Raw genomic sequence first — 15,028 nt, 5'->3', positions numbered from 1 at the left:
TTGCTCAGCTTAGGCACTTTTGAATATTCTCATAGAAAGAGCTTCTCTGTTCTTTGGGGATCACAAACCCATCTGGGATCTGATGAAAGCTATGCTCTCCCTGGAAACATGCTGTTACGCATTAATATTTGTCATACAGCTTCAGGGGCTTCTGGGACACCCGTATGCCTATCCATGAACCACAGGCTGCCAAACTGTTCTTAGCATACATACTAAAACTTTACTGTGGCCTCCTGCACGATTGGGCCCTTGCCCACATCTCTAGTCTCACCTCTCTTCTCTTTGCTTTTTCCATTCAGCCCCTTTGGCCTCTTTGCAGTTCCTGGAAATACCCCCTCAGGTCCTTTGCCCAAGTTGTTTCCTCTGCCTGGAACATTCTTTCCTGCTACCTCCGTTTTTGCCCAGCTTAACTCCATTAGTTGTTGAACATCTGTTTCCTCTCACTCGAATATAAGCTCCATGAGATCAGGACACTGACTACCCTTAGTCACTGCTTGTCCAGCCCCCAGCCCAGTGCCTGGTCCTCAGGCTCTGTGAACAAGTGAATGAAGGCCTGGCCAGTGCCCTGTGGCCAGGTCAACGTCCTCACCCGTAATTCCTTCTTCCCTTCAGTCTCTGGCGGGTCATCACAAGTCTACCCAACATGTTCACATAGTCTGAATTCCAAGAGTGGCCTGGATTAAGAGAGATTTCCCCAGCCATTGTCCCACCCCCGAAACAAACAGCCTTCCCATGGGTCTCTCTGGCGTCTCTGGGAGAAGGGTCAGTCTAAGGCTTGAGCTGAGTTACTTCCTCATGTGCTAATTCATCTCATAAGAACCCGTGAGGCAGAAATAGCCACTTGTCTTTTATAGATGAACTAGGGGCCCAGTGCATGGATTCGTGGACCAGTGGAGTCTCTCAGCCTGGCCTGCAGGGATTGGGCCGAAACCAGCCAGGTGCACGGATTCGTCCAACACATGTCTGGCCTGTCTTGCCCAGTCCTGATCAGCCAGACCCCAGCATCAAGCTAACCTACCAGTTGGAGCATCTACTCCCTGGTGGTCAGTGCACGTCATAGCAACTGGTTGAACGATCAAACGAACTGTCAGACACTTAGCATATTAGGCTCTTATTATATAGGATAAATTGAGCCTCAGAGGGGTTACCAGCTGAAAAGTGGTTGACCTGGGACTTGTACTCAGCTCTCCCAGGCACCAAAATGAAGGCTCTTGGCCTCACCAGAGAGGGGAAGGGACTTGCCCAAGGTCACACAGCATCAGCTTTAGGGCCAGGACTGCAATATCTTTCTCTCAGCTCCTGCTAGGCCAAGAGGCGGGTTGGGCCAGAGGTGCAGCTCTTAGCACAGTAACTGCAAATGGGCACCAGGTGCAGCTACGTCAGGAACTAGAGTTGCTGAAGGAGAGAGAAAAGAACAGACACTGAGTCCAGAGAACCAAGGATCTTTAGGGGTGGGCAGAGGAGGCCACAAAGGGCCTATAGATGCCAACTTTGTGGTGGTTTGGAGGGCCTATCTCTCTCAGCAGCTTTGGCTTTCTTGAGAGGAACCAGCTGCCCCAGCAGGGAGGCAGGAAGGCTGGCCTGTTGCCTGTCAGCTCCTATTCCTTCTAGATCACTGGCCCCCTGGCCCCTCCCAGGGCTGCCTTCTGCTCAGAACAGCCAGGGGCCTGGGCTCTGGGGCAGTGAAAGGACAGGGATACTCTGAGCTGGATCTGGGGTGCTCCTCAGGAGCCCCGCATCCTTCAAATCCTCCACATTCTCTCCTTTGGCCAGCCCCGCCCATTCTGTGGTAGGTAATTGGGGAGTCAGGGCCTAGCTCAGTGATGGCGAACCTTTTGAGCTCGGCGTGTCAGCATTTTGAAAAACCCTAACTTAACTCTGGTGCCGTGTCACCTATAGAAATTTTTTGATATTTGCAACCATAGGAAAAGAAAGACTTATATTTTTGATATTTATTATATATATTTAAATGCCATTTAACCAAGAAAAATCAACCAAAAAAATGAGTTCACGTGTCACCTCTGACACACGTGTCATAGGTTCGCCATCACTGGCCTAGGTTCTAGTCTGCCCAGCTGTGGGAACGTCAGTAAGACTCTTTCTTCCCCTCCCCAGGCCTCTTCCCAGACCAGGTGGGGCCACTTCCTTGGAAAAACAGCCTCTTGATTGTGAAGGGCATTTCTTCTGATTTTTGTCCTTCTGTGCAGGGAGCTTTTCTCTCAGCCAGCCCAGAAAGCAACACCCAATGAGTGAGGACTTATTGCAGTGGTCAAGAATATTGGCCAGGGCCAGTCCGATTTCCCAAAATGAGTGATTTGAATTTTACGTGATCCGGAGCATCCCAGAACAACCAAATGGTCTCTTTAGCTGTGCTCAAGATGAGGGTATGGGAAAAGGCCTCTATGGAAAGGTTGCTGTGTTCACAAGGCAGCAATATGGCTGAAGGGACAGATTCCAGGTTTGGAAATGGCCAAACCAGGTCCTGATCTTGGGATTCTGCCACCTCCTGGCTGTGTGACCTGTGCCGTGTTGCCATCTCCATTTTCTCTTCAGAACAGTACTGTTGACACATACTTGACAGGGTACTTGGGTGGAGGTGCACATAGGGAGCCCAGCCTGGGGTTTGGCCCATCGGAGCCACTGTGGGCTCGCAAACCTGCTTCCTCTTACCAGGACTTCCCAGCCCTCCTGGGGAAGCAAGGGAAGGAGCAAAGTTTCCAGTTGCAGTCTGGCCTACAGCCCAGCTGGCCTGGCCCCGCCTCTTTGGTTCCTCCTTCTAGGGAAGGGCTGGGGAGGAGGGTTTGGTGACACGGTGGAGGCACCGCCCAGGGCCAGGGGGCCTGCCCTCCGGACAGGTCCGGATCCATGGAGCCCCCCGGGAAGAGTAGCAGGTAGGAACCTGGGTCCCCGCAACCCCTGCAGCCTGACGCCGTCCCTTCCTGCTCAGGCCTGGACCTGGTTCCTGGGCTGCTGATTCAGCAGCCTCCTGGCTTCCTGGTTCCTGGCTCCCCTCTTGGACTCTTGGAGGCCTTTGGCTTGGGGGAGGGAGCCAGCTCCAGTGGGTAAGCCCATGGACATCAGGGTGCCCAGCACCCTAAAGACCCTGGAGGCCCATGCAGCACAGTCTGTGGCCGGGAGGGGTGTGATTGGTAGCTGATCTGGGGTGCTAGCCTGGCCCAGCACTGCAGGGCTCCAGATAACTGCTGAGATTCGTTGATAGCAACATTCCAGCAGCTGAAGAGTCTCTGAGTCTCAGGATTAAGGAGATAAGGAGCCGAGAACTTGGGCGGGTGACTGGCACATGGGTAGCAGTTGAGACTGTCATTCTGGCGCTGACGATGATTCAGAGTCTCTGATAAGAAGAGTCGCAAATTCCAAGATTCTAAAGGTTCTAAGATTTGGGTGTCCTCCAATGTGCAGCAAGTGAGATAGTGGGCAGCTGGCCTAGCCTGCAGCCACATCTTCAGGCCTTTATTTGGGCTCTTGAATGCCAAGCTCTGACCACAAGCAGCCTCCAGGGACTTATGGGGGGCAGGGGCTGGCTGACCAGGAAAGGCCAGCTCCACTACCAGCATCTGCCCCATGCTGGGTAGGGGCGGGGCCAGACCCTCAGCCTCACCACTCCTCTCTTTTCATTCCCTGGACTTCAATCATGGGAAGCAGGAGGCAGAGGGGCCTTTGGACCCTGCTGTAGGGGTGGGGACACAGTGCTGGGGGGCGGAGTGTGGGCCCTGCCCAGGGCTGGGGGTGCAGCACTGGCCTGGGAAGCTAAGACTTCTGCTCCTTGGAACTAGCCTGTCCTCTGGCTAGCTGGGCCCCACTCGCCCGCTCACCCCCTAGTCCCATCCTGTCACCAAGACCACTGAGACCTTGTCAGCTCTCCTCCGCCCTCTCCTCTCCTCTCCTCTCCTCTGGCGCTCTCTGCCTCTCCCTGTCTTCTCTCTGTGTCCTTTGTCTCGCCCTTTCTCTGTCTTCCTCTTTCTCTGTCTTTCTCCAGTTCTGTCTCACCCTTTCCTTGTCTCTTTCGGTTTCTCCCTCTGCTCCTACAGTGTTTCCTCCACCCACCTGGCCTGGGCTCTTCCCCCTTTGGACCCAGAGCTCCTCCTCTCTCTATCCCTCCCCTTATCGTGAGGAGTACCCTATAAGGGGGAGCCCCCCTACATATTTTGCCTTTCTCTTTCACCCCCCTCCCCCTCCCCCTCTTTCCTACTCGTGTGGCGTCTGGTGTGAGGAGGGCTCCCTTCCCCCTTCCCTGCTGTGGTGTGCCAGTGTCTCCGTGGCCAAGGTCCCCACGGAGTCACCTGGAACACAGGAGGCCCAGCCCAGCTCTTTTGTCTCTGCTGCCCCCTGTTGTCGTTGTGTTCTGTTTGTGGTTCGAGTGCCGTCCTCTCTTTCTTGACTTTGTGGTTTTTTCTTTTTTTCTTCCTTCCTTCCTTCCTTCCTTCCTTCCTTCCTTCCTTCCTTCCTTCCTTCCTTCCTTCCTTCTTTCCCTCCCTTTCTCCGTTTCCTCCCTCCTTTCCTCCTTCTTGCCTCCTTCCCTCGCACCCTTCCTCTTCCATCCCCTATCCTCCATCACCCATGCCTCTCATCTTCCCTTTCCCCCTCCCCCACTCACTCACCTCACTGTCCCCATTCCCCATCCTGCCTCTCCCCCACCCTCCCTTGTCTCTCTCTGTCTCTCTTTCTCTGTCTCTTGCTGTCTCTCAGGTCCACAGCGTCTCATACTCTACACCAGTATTGCTGTCCTACTCAGGTCCTTGACTCCATGAAGCTTACCCCCTCAGGCAGGCTGGCAGAGAGCAGGTAAGAGCTAGACCCATCCCTCCCCCAATCCTTCACGGTGCAGACAAATAGGCAAAAACATTGCCACACCCTCCCCTTATCTCCCTCTAGCCCCTGGAGTGACTGTGGCATGGGTGGCAGAGCGCATGTGAGGAGAATGATTGGGGGACCAGGTTAGGAGACCAAAGAGGACATTCAGCACCTGTTTATAGTTTGTCCTGCCTTAAAAATTCTTCCCTAGATACCTGTCACCAAAAGCGGGAGTGTTTGGCCCTAGAATATATAACATTTGAACTGTTTTCAAAGGATGAGTAAGAGTTTGCCATTTGGATAAGATAGGGAAGGGTATTTAGGCAGAGGGAACAATCTGCCCACACCTTGGGAGAACATTAGTTCCAAGTTCATTGGAAAACACATTTTATGTTTTCTAATTATAATGCAATAAAATGAGATATTAATAGCAATGGCAAAAAGGCTAGACCCATTTGAAAGTTTAAAAATAATTATGTTAAAGAGTAAAGAAGAAGGGAATTTATGGACTATTTAGAATAAATGCCAATGAGAATACTATATATCAAGGCCTATGGGATATGACTATGGGGTTCCCGGAGGAAAATGTGTGGTCTTAAATGTTTTTACCAGAGAACAAGACAGTTTAAATTGAATGAGCTAATTATTCCACTCAAGAATGTAGAAAAAGAACAACCAAGTGAAAGCAGAATAAAATAATTACTGTAGATAAAAACCAGAAATTAGTGAAATAGAAAACAAAAGATTTGATTGACTAAGAGGTAGGATTTGAAAAGGCCAGTAAACTGGACAGATTGTCCTCTGGCAGATATGTTTGAGAAAAGGCAAGAAAACATAAACTAATCTATGATAAAAGCAATTTAACCACAGATTCTGAGGAGACAATAAATGTCATAAGAAAATGCTTTGTATAATTTTATGCCAGTAAATGTGAAAATCTAGATGAAATGGGTGGTATTGTAGGAAAATATAAATTACCAAATGACTTAAGAAGTGGCAGAAAACCTGAGCAGAATAGAATAAGTTTAAAAGATGGCCAAAAAGAAGTTTTCTCCTCAGAAATAGTACCAGGCCCAATTGGTATGGAAGTTCTATAGAATCTTGAATGATTGAATGATAATAGGAAAAGACTGACAGCTTCCCAGTTCATTCCAGAAGGGTGTGTGTGTGTGTGTGTGTGTGTGTGTATGTATGTATATATGTATACACATACACACACACACACACACACACACACACACACACACTCTAGAGGCCCAGTGCATGAATTTGTGCACCCGTGGGGTCCCTCGGCCTGGCCTGTGGGATGGGGCCTGAACTGGCTCTCCGATATCCCCCGAGGGGTCCCGGATTGCGAGAGGGTGCAGGCCAGGCCGAGGGACCCCACGGGTGCACGATTGGGGCCAGAGAGGGACGTGGGAGGTTGGCCAGCCAGGGAGGGAATGCAGGAAGGCTCCAGGGTGTGTCTGGCCCATCTTACTCAGTCCCAATCGGCCGGACCCCAGCAGCAAGCTAACCTACAAGTCAGAGCATCTGCCCCCTGGTGGTCAGTGCACATCATAGTGAGTGGTTGAGCAGCCTTAACATATCATTAGCACATTACATTTTGATTGGTTGAATGGCCTATTGGTCAACCGGACACTTAGCATATTAGGCTTTTATTATATAGGATATAAAAATAATAAACAAATAAAAATAAAGAGAAGGCTAGTATAATTGGACAGGTTTAGACAAAAAGAGGAAAACTATAGTCTAATCTCACATATTAATAGAGTAACAAATATTTTAATTATCAAACTGAATCCATCAGTGTATTAAAAAAAGAATGTGTCATGACAAAGGAAGGCTTGTCCTAGTAGTGCAGGGATTGTTCAACATTGGGCAAGATGTTATTGTAATTAATTGCATTAATAGATTCAAGAGGGAAGATCCTATAGCTATCTCCATAAATGCTGGGAAAAATCATTTGGTAAAATTACATATTCCTTCCTTCCTTCCTTCCTTCCTTCATTTATTTATTTATTTATTTATTTATTTATTTATTTATTTATTCTTTATTGATTAAAGTGTTACACATGTCTCCTTTTCCCCCCATTGACCTACATATTCATTCTTGATTTAAAAACTCATAGTGTCTTAGTTATCTTGTTGTATTGGGGTAATTTGTTACACAGTAATAGATAACTAGTACAGTAAGCTAGGAATCAATTAAAACTTCCTTAACTTGGTAAAGAATTTTTGTCAGAAACCAAAGACAATCATCAAATGTAACAGGGAAGTACTAGGTAAATTTCCATTAAATTCAGGAACAAAATAAGGATGACTGCTATAACTGTCATTAGCCATTGTTTTTCTGGAAGTTAAACCAATGGGATTTTTAAAAAATAAGTGGTATAAATATTAGAAACAGAGTTGTCGTGATTTGAAGATCATATGGGCGTCAACTTAGATAAACAGAATAAAGCAAAAAATTATTATAACTAATAGGAAAATTCGGTGAGATAGGTAAGATACAGGATAAACATACACCTAAACCACTTCTCTGAATACTAACAATAACTGATTAGAAGACATAATAGAAAAAGACACAATAGCAAAAAAAATTTATAAAATCCCTAGGAATTTACAAGAAATGTGAAATCGTTTTCTATAGAAAACTATAAAATTTCACACATACACCAAAAACCCCCCCAAAAAAACCAAAAAACCCCACAAAACTATAAAATTTCATCAAAGGCTGTAAGGAAACTTGAATAAAACAAAAGTCCTATCCTATTCCTGGATGGAAAGATTCAACACAGTAAAAATCACATTTTCCCCACAATTTGGTCAAAAGGTTCAATGCATTTCTCATTCAAATTTCAGTGGTATTTTCTTTGAGAATTGGGCAATTGGATTTTGAAGTTCATTTGGAAGAGTAGATGCCCATGAATTACTAAGAAAAGTTTTTAAAAAGAACAATGAGGGGGCACTTGCCCTAGTTGATACAAAAAGTTCACCATAAAACTGCAGTAATTAGAAATATATCTTCACAGAAACAGAAGAATACATAAATGGAACAAAATAGTTTAGAAACAAATCCAAATGTTTATATGGGAATTTAATTTAGGATAAAGAACACATTTCAAATCAGTGGGATGAGTCAGTAAATGGGATGGGATTATTGGCTACCACTTGGAAAAAATTAAATTAAACCCTTACCTCATACATAAACAAATACAAAAAATAAAGCTGTAAAGCTGCCAAAGGAAAATCCAGATTTTTTTTTCACATTTTGTCAATGTAGGGATTTTATTTTTTGCCTCCATGTGTTCTTTTTTTAAAAACTTATTTTTATTGTTAACTCCACCCAGCCGCCACCCCACCCCCTTACCCCAGGCATTCAGCGCACTATTGTCTGTGTCCCTGGGCTATGCATATATGCATATAAATTCTTAGGTTAATCTCTTCCCGTCCCCCCCACACACACACACACACCCCATTTCCCTCTGAGATCTATCAGAATATTTAGTATCAGCGTAGAAAAGCCTTTCTGAGCATGACTTAAAAACCCATAAGCCATAAAGTGAAGAGCAGTAATTTCAACTACATTAAGGCTAAGAACTTCTGTGTGGAGAAGGATGCTATATACAAAGTTGAAACATAAAAACAGGCTAGGAGAAAGTATGTGTTACATAGATATCAGGCAAAGGTTCCTATTTGTCTGTATCTATATTGTCTCCTGGAAATCAATAAGAAAAAAGGTGTGGAACCCATTTAAAATGGAGAAATAACATGATTTGAAAATTCAGGGAAGAAATAGACCATTAGCTAATGAATGAGAAAGAATGTTCAAGCTTACTGAAGCCAAAGAAATGTAACTAAAACAACAATGAAGCGTCAATTTGGAAGGGCTAAAATTTAAAATATTGAAAGGGTTGTGAGGAAACAGAACTTCTCACCTTGATTGGAATGCAAACTGGTACCATTGTTTTAATGGGATAATTTTATTAGTTGCTACCAAAATCCTAAATGTCATATACTTCCAAGCTAGGAACCATGTCTTAAAGCTAGATTTCTCTAAGGTTTTACTACTGTATGGACCCAAATTTGGCTAGCAGAGAGAGGCCTTTCCTGAAATACCTCAATTCCAACTGCAACTCTAAGCCATACTTTATCATATACCCTTATAGGATAGCATTCTCAACCAACTCTTTTTAATTAAAAAAAAAATGTTTTTCTATTGATTTTGAGAGAGGAAGGGAGAGGGAGAGAAAGATAGAAACATCAGTGATGAGAGAGCACACTCCCTCCCCCCCACTGCCACTGGGGATTGAGCTGCAGCCAAGGCATGTGCCCTGACCAGAAATTGAACTGTGACCTATTGGTTCATGGGAAAACGCTCAACCACTGAGCTACACCAGCCGGGCTTAACCAACTCTTAATGAAAAGCTTGCATGACATATGCTTCTCAAGATAAAAACTGGCTTATATTAGCAGGAATACTCTATTTGTATTTAGTCTGTAAAAGTGTTAAAGCAACAGAAATAACTTTTTATCTACATTTTAAACAAAATGTTCATTCCTTTGGCCCAGCAATTCAATGTTTAGGAACCTATCCTTCAAAACTACTTCCAGACATATGCAAAGATATTCATTGCAGCATTGTTTATAATAGCGAAAAATTAAAACAACCTGAATGTCCATCACTAAGGAACAGCTTTTCCTTCATGATCCATCCATATTATGGATTACTCTGTAGCAAATCAAAAGAAAAAGATATATCTCAATATACTGGCATGGAAAGACCTCCAAGATTTATTATTATATGAAAAAAGCAAGTTGCAGAACAGGGCTTATAGTATGTTCCCATTCTTGTAAGGAAAACAAAATCCCCATAACAACAATGACAGCATGTTATACGCACCCTGTCACAATTTCAAAAGCACTGGACTATTTCTTTGGTGCCATTTCCTTGCTTTTACTAATTCATTTCCCTTCTCCTCTATATCTTTTTCCTATATCCACTGTTCAGCTCTTGCTTCTCCTTTTAATAACTAGCTGAAAGACCACCTCATTCATTTAGCAAACGTTTGTCCTGTCTGACCTTGGTTAGGCCTTGTGCTGAACCTTGGTTGGATATGGGAGTGAACTGTATCTAGTTCTACCGTTAGGGAGTTCAAGTTTTAGGAGGGAGAGAGACACATAGACAATTACAGTGGAGTGTGGTTTGGGATGGGACAGAAGTAGGCTTAGAGGGCTGCCAAAGGATGGGCACCTAACCTTTCTATGTCCTACAGGAGGGGACATGTATATTGAGTGTTGAAATAGTAATAGCTTTCCTTCCCCCATCCCTGCCAAAAATAGTTGCCCACTTTTGGCTCTTCCAAGTGGGATGACCTAATGGGGGAAAAATGGTTGAGTCAGTACCTTTATTCAAGTCCAAGTTTGGCCACTTACACCAACTCTATGACTTGGGGCAAGACATTTAACCTCTGAACCTCTGTTTCCTCGTCTGTGTAATGAGGATAATGCCTACTTACCTCTCAGGGCTGATTGGAGATGATACAAGTAAAACTCCTGGGTGACTATCAACTCTTGAAGGGCAGAGACTATCTGTGTCTTGTTTTCCTCATGGTCAAGTGTGTAGCATTGGATTAGAATGGATCTAAAATCTGTATGTGTCTGGGGATGGTTCTGGAGAAAAGGATGGCCTGACCATACTGGGGCTTTGGAATGAGGCTGAAAATAGTACATGGGATGGAGGGGATTGTGCCAAAAGATGAAAGAACCAGGTACCTGGCCTTGCATGAAGGTGACACAGGAGGGAAAGTCAAAATAGGTGGCTCTGGGAAATGGAGCCCAGGCAGGGCATTCTGGCCTTGGGTCTTGGTCCTGTTTTGTTGTTGTTGTTGTTGTTGTTTTAATATATTTTTATTGATTTCAGAGAGGAAAGGAGAGGGAGAGAGGGATAGAAACATCAATGATGAGAGAGAATCATTTATTGGCTGCCTCCTGCACACCCCACACTGGGGATCCAGCCCACAACCCTGGCATGTACCCTGACCGGGAATGGAACCGTGACCTCCTGGTTCATCGGTTGACACTCAACCACTGAGCCACGCCAGCTGGGCTGTTGTTTTTTGTTTTGTTTTTTCTTTGCTGATGCCATCTCTCAATCTCACAGTCCAGGGCAGGGAGGCATGGTGGACCAATACTTGCATTGGTGCCAACACATCTCAATTTCAATCCCAATTCTGTCACTCACTAGCTGAACCACTCACTTCACATCTCTTAGCCTACCTCCTTATCTGTTAAAAAGGACACAATACCAACAACATCATGGGGTTTGTTTATTGAAGAGTAGATGAGATCATAAATAGAACTCACCTTGCTGAGTGCCTGGCACACAATGGGTACTCAAAACAGCATAGCAGTTGTTAGTATTCATTTCAGTAGACACTTATGGAGTTCTGCTGTGGCTACAGGCTGTGCTGGGTAATGGTTCTTGCCTCCCACAAGTTCCCAGTCAGTTGCGGAGACTGAGAAGGGCTATAAGAGAGGAGAGCACAGGGGGCTGTGGAAACCCAGAGGAAGGGATCTGGCTCCAGCTAGGTCTGGTGCAGGTCTACTCAGCCTAAGAGCTAAGCCTTAGAGGATGAGTAAGAGTTAGCTAGGGACAGAAGGGTGAAGTGTGGAAGAACAGTCCAGGCAGAAGGAACAGTATATGCTAAAGAACGTGGATGTTATTGGGTAGAGCCAGAGGTTCTTAACCTGGAGTGTATAGACCCCAGATGGGCTTCAAGTGGCCCATGAGCTTCCTGAAACTGAATGAAAAATGTTGTGTGTGTATACCTGTGTGTGTTTTTTGTCAGGAAGATGGTTAATGACTTTCATTAAATCCATAAAGGGTTTGTGTTTCTCCCAAAAGGTTAAGAATCCGTGTTTCTGGTGACGAACTGTCATGTGAATGGATTATAAATAGGAGAGGAATTTAGTAACATTTGTCATTTCGAAACATCACATTTGCAGTATGAAAAATGGATTCTGTGCATGGAGGACAGCTGGAAGGCCCAAACTGGAGTGTTAGCATAGAAGAAATGGATTTGAGCAGGGTTACTGTTGCACTACTTCAGTGAGCACCATTCACACAGAAGCATTTTAACCTCAAATTATGGAATCTAAATCCTTTGAGAGTTATTAATGAAATAGCACCAATAGAAGTTGAGGGAAAGAGACGAGTCAAGGATGAATCAGTGTTAGCAGAGGTCCATGGGGACAGAGTCCAGGTAATAGTGCAGGAGAAAAAGGGAACCCCTAGTAGTGTTAACCCAGCCACAATAGTCTTCGGTCCCAGACACAATTACTACCTCCCATCCTACTCCTGATACTTGGAGATCCTGAGGGACATTGGAGACACTTCTCTATGGATTTTGGAGAGGAATTACTTCTGGTTTGTGAATTTTCTGAAGAAAGTAGTGTTTGAGCCAGTCATTTGAAGTTCATAAAGATTGTGAGAGTGCCCTAACCGATTTGGCTCAGTGGATGGAGCGTCAGCCTGCGGACTGAAGGGTCCCAGGTTCGATTCCGGTCAAGGGCATGTACCTTGGTTGCAGGCACATCCCCAGTAGGGAGTGTGCAGGAAGCAGCTGGTCGATGTTTCTCTCTCATCGATGTTTCTAACTCTCTATCCCTCTCCCTTCCTCTCTGTAGAAAATCAATAAAATATATTTTTAAAAAACAAACAAAAAAAAGATTGTGAGAGAGGTAGAAGTGGGAGAGGATGCTCTGAGCATGTAAACCAAGACCTGGAGGTAAGAAATGGTGAAACTAAACATTGGCGTGTGTAGAGATTAGACATGCTTCAAACAGCTGTCTGGGGAAGCCAGGCTTCTTTTTTGTGGTAGGCAGCTGGAGAGCCATGAGCAGTTCTTGAGTAGGGAAAATGACATGATCAAATGAATACTTTAGAATGAAGGGAAACTAGGGAGGAGGCTGTTGAAGTAACCCAAGAGAGAGAGAAGCTAAGGTAGTGGCAATGGGGAAGGTGCAGAGGAGATGGATTTGAGAGGTAATTGGAAAGAAGAGAGGACCAGAGTTAAAGACTAACAAGATAATGGGTGAGGGTTGGAGGTGGAGATGACTGAGGGTGGAGTTCAGTTGTAGTGTTCAGAAATGGCAATGCATTCATCCTTTTGACAAATATTTATTGAGCCCCAGGCACTGTGCTGGGGATTAGGGATATAGCACCGAACAAAACAGATGGATGCCTGTCTTGATAGATCTTACAGTGGGTGAGACAGATAATTCATAAGTAAACAACTAAATATATAGTAGGCTGTGTCTGGTGCCACACCTATCTTGGGGAAGAATATCAGTGCAAAAGCCCTGAGGCAAGTGCGCTCATTATGTTTGAGAGACATAGAGAGACCAGTATGATTGGAGAATGAACAAGGAGCAAGAAGAGTAGAAAATGAGGTGGTAGGGAGCAGGTGATGTATTCATAGCTTTTGGGATCTATTTAGCAGGTAGAATAAACAGGATTTGGTCACTGGAATTGCTGAGGGAGCAGGAAGAATCTAGGGTGACTCCCAGGTGTGTTCTGGGCTTGGGCAACTGGATGAATGGTGGTGCCTTTGGCAAGGTGGGAAATGCAGGAGGATATGTTTGCAGTGGTAAGATGGTGAGTTAGAGGTGAGCTCTGAAGGCCCTAAGGGCCATCCTGGTGGAGCTTCCAGCAAACCTTAGGCAAGATGGGTCTGGGACCCAGGAGAGAGACCATGCTAGAGAGAGAGCAAGCTGCAGGGGTCCTCAGCGATACCTGATGTTATGCAATAGAATGAGATCAGTGACAGAGTGTGGAATGAAAGAGAAGAGCACCAGAGCAGAGCTGGGTAAGAGGTACTAACACATAAGGAATGGGGAGAGGAAGAAGAGCTGGGGTGGGCAGAGAAGTAGGAGGAAAACCAGCAGGGAGTGGGCTCACTGAAGCAGAGGAAGGAAAAAGCCCTCTGTGCACTGGAGGGGCTTGTTAAGAGTGGCAAATGTTACAGTTGGGGAAGTAAGATGAGGGTGGAAGAGAGTCTGTTGGCTTTAACCACTAGGAGGTCCTGGGCGACCTTACTAAGAGCAGTTTCCATGGCGTGGTGGGCGCATGAGGCAGATTGCAGTGGGTTGAAGAGCTTGTGGGAGGTACTGAAATGGAGATGGCCAGTGTAGACGAATTTCTCAAGAAGTTTAGCTGTGAAGAGGAGAGAGGGGCAGTAAGTGCTAGAGGGAGATGTGGGGGCAGATAGAGAGTTTTTTATTCCCAGATGGGAGAGACTTGAGCTTCTATAAATGTTGGTAGGAAGGAGGCACCGAGAGGGAGAGGTTGAAATAAAGAAGGGAGAGGGGATGATTGCTGCGGAGGAGGTAGCAGGGGTGGGCTCCAGAGCCCAGGTGGAGGGACTGGTCTTAAATAGCATAGGGAAGGAAAGCAGAGGTGGTGGTGATAGTGGGGCGGGGGAATACAAGGGCATTGAGAGAATTGGTGAAAGAAATGCTTCAAGAAAGTTCAAAGCAATAAATGGAGATTCCTGGACAAGGACATGGATGCTAGAGCTAAGAGGAAGCAAATACTTTTGGTTGGGAGTCAGGGAGGGCTTCCTGTAGGAAGCAGCATTTGAGCTGGGCCATGAAGTTCAGATGGGATTTCAATAGGCAAAGATCTGGGCAGAAGGAAGAAATAGAATTAGCAAAGGCATAGAGGTGAGAAGAGACGGGGCATACTGATGGAATCATGAACAAGCTAGTTGGATAAAGGCTGGGCATGAGTGAGCAGGATAGCGTTGATGTCACTGATAATGACAGTAATAATAAGTTACCATGTATGAAGCACCAGACCTAGCCTGTGGTAGTGCTTTACATACTTGAATTTATTTAATCCCACCAAGCCCTGCAGGATAGCTATTTCCTCATTTTGCAGACAAGGAAAATAAGTCCTAGAGAAGTGAAAAAATAGACCCAAATTCATCCAGCTAGAAAGTGGTGGGCTGATAATTAAAACTCAGGTCAGTCTGACTTTAAAGCCTGAGCAATGGGGAGCCAAGGTAGGTGTCTGAGCAGAGGAGATTCATGGTCGAAGGTGGGCTTTAGGAAGGCTAATGTGGTCCAAGAGGGTAGGAAGAAGAAATCAGGAAATGGCTGCAGTGTCAGGGGGAAGGGTAGCAGGGGTGTGGCCTGGATAGGAGGGAAG

General features: G+C 45.5%; 1 protein-coding gene across 6 annotated transcripts in view; it reads left to right on the top strand.

Annotated features, from left to right (window-relative positions):
- IQSEC2 (IQ motif and Sec7 domain ArfGEF 2) overlaps window positions 1-15,028 on the top strand; it is an 84,174-nt gene that overhangs the window by 35,485 nt on the left and 33,661 nt on the right. For 2 of the 6 annotated variants that reach the window (XM_059679156.1, XM_059679160.1), the window contains exon 3: window positions 4,708-4,803. The exons of 1 other annotated variant lie outside the window; for it this stretch is intronic. In XM_059679156.1, the coding sequence (XP_059535139.1) occupies window positions 4,708-4,803 (96 nt within the window). Of the gene's footprint in view, window positions 1-2,657; window positions 2,892-4,707; window positions 4,804-15,028 lie in introns of those variants that run through there. 3 more of the 6 variants (XM_059679158.1, XM_059679159.1, XM_059679161.1) reach the window with 3 other exon arrangements.

Source organism: Myotis daubentonii, chromosome X, assembly GCF_963259705.1.
Source record: "Myotis daubentonii chromosome X, mMyoDau2.1, whole genome shotgun sequence".
Classification (NCBI taxonomy): Eukaryota; Metazoa; Chordata; class Mammalia; order Chiroptera; family Vespertilionidae; genus Myotis; species Myotis daubentonii.
Note: the sequence above shows the minus strand (reverse complement) of the source record. Positions and strands in the feature narration are given on the sequence as shown.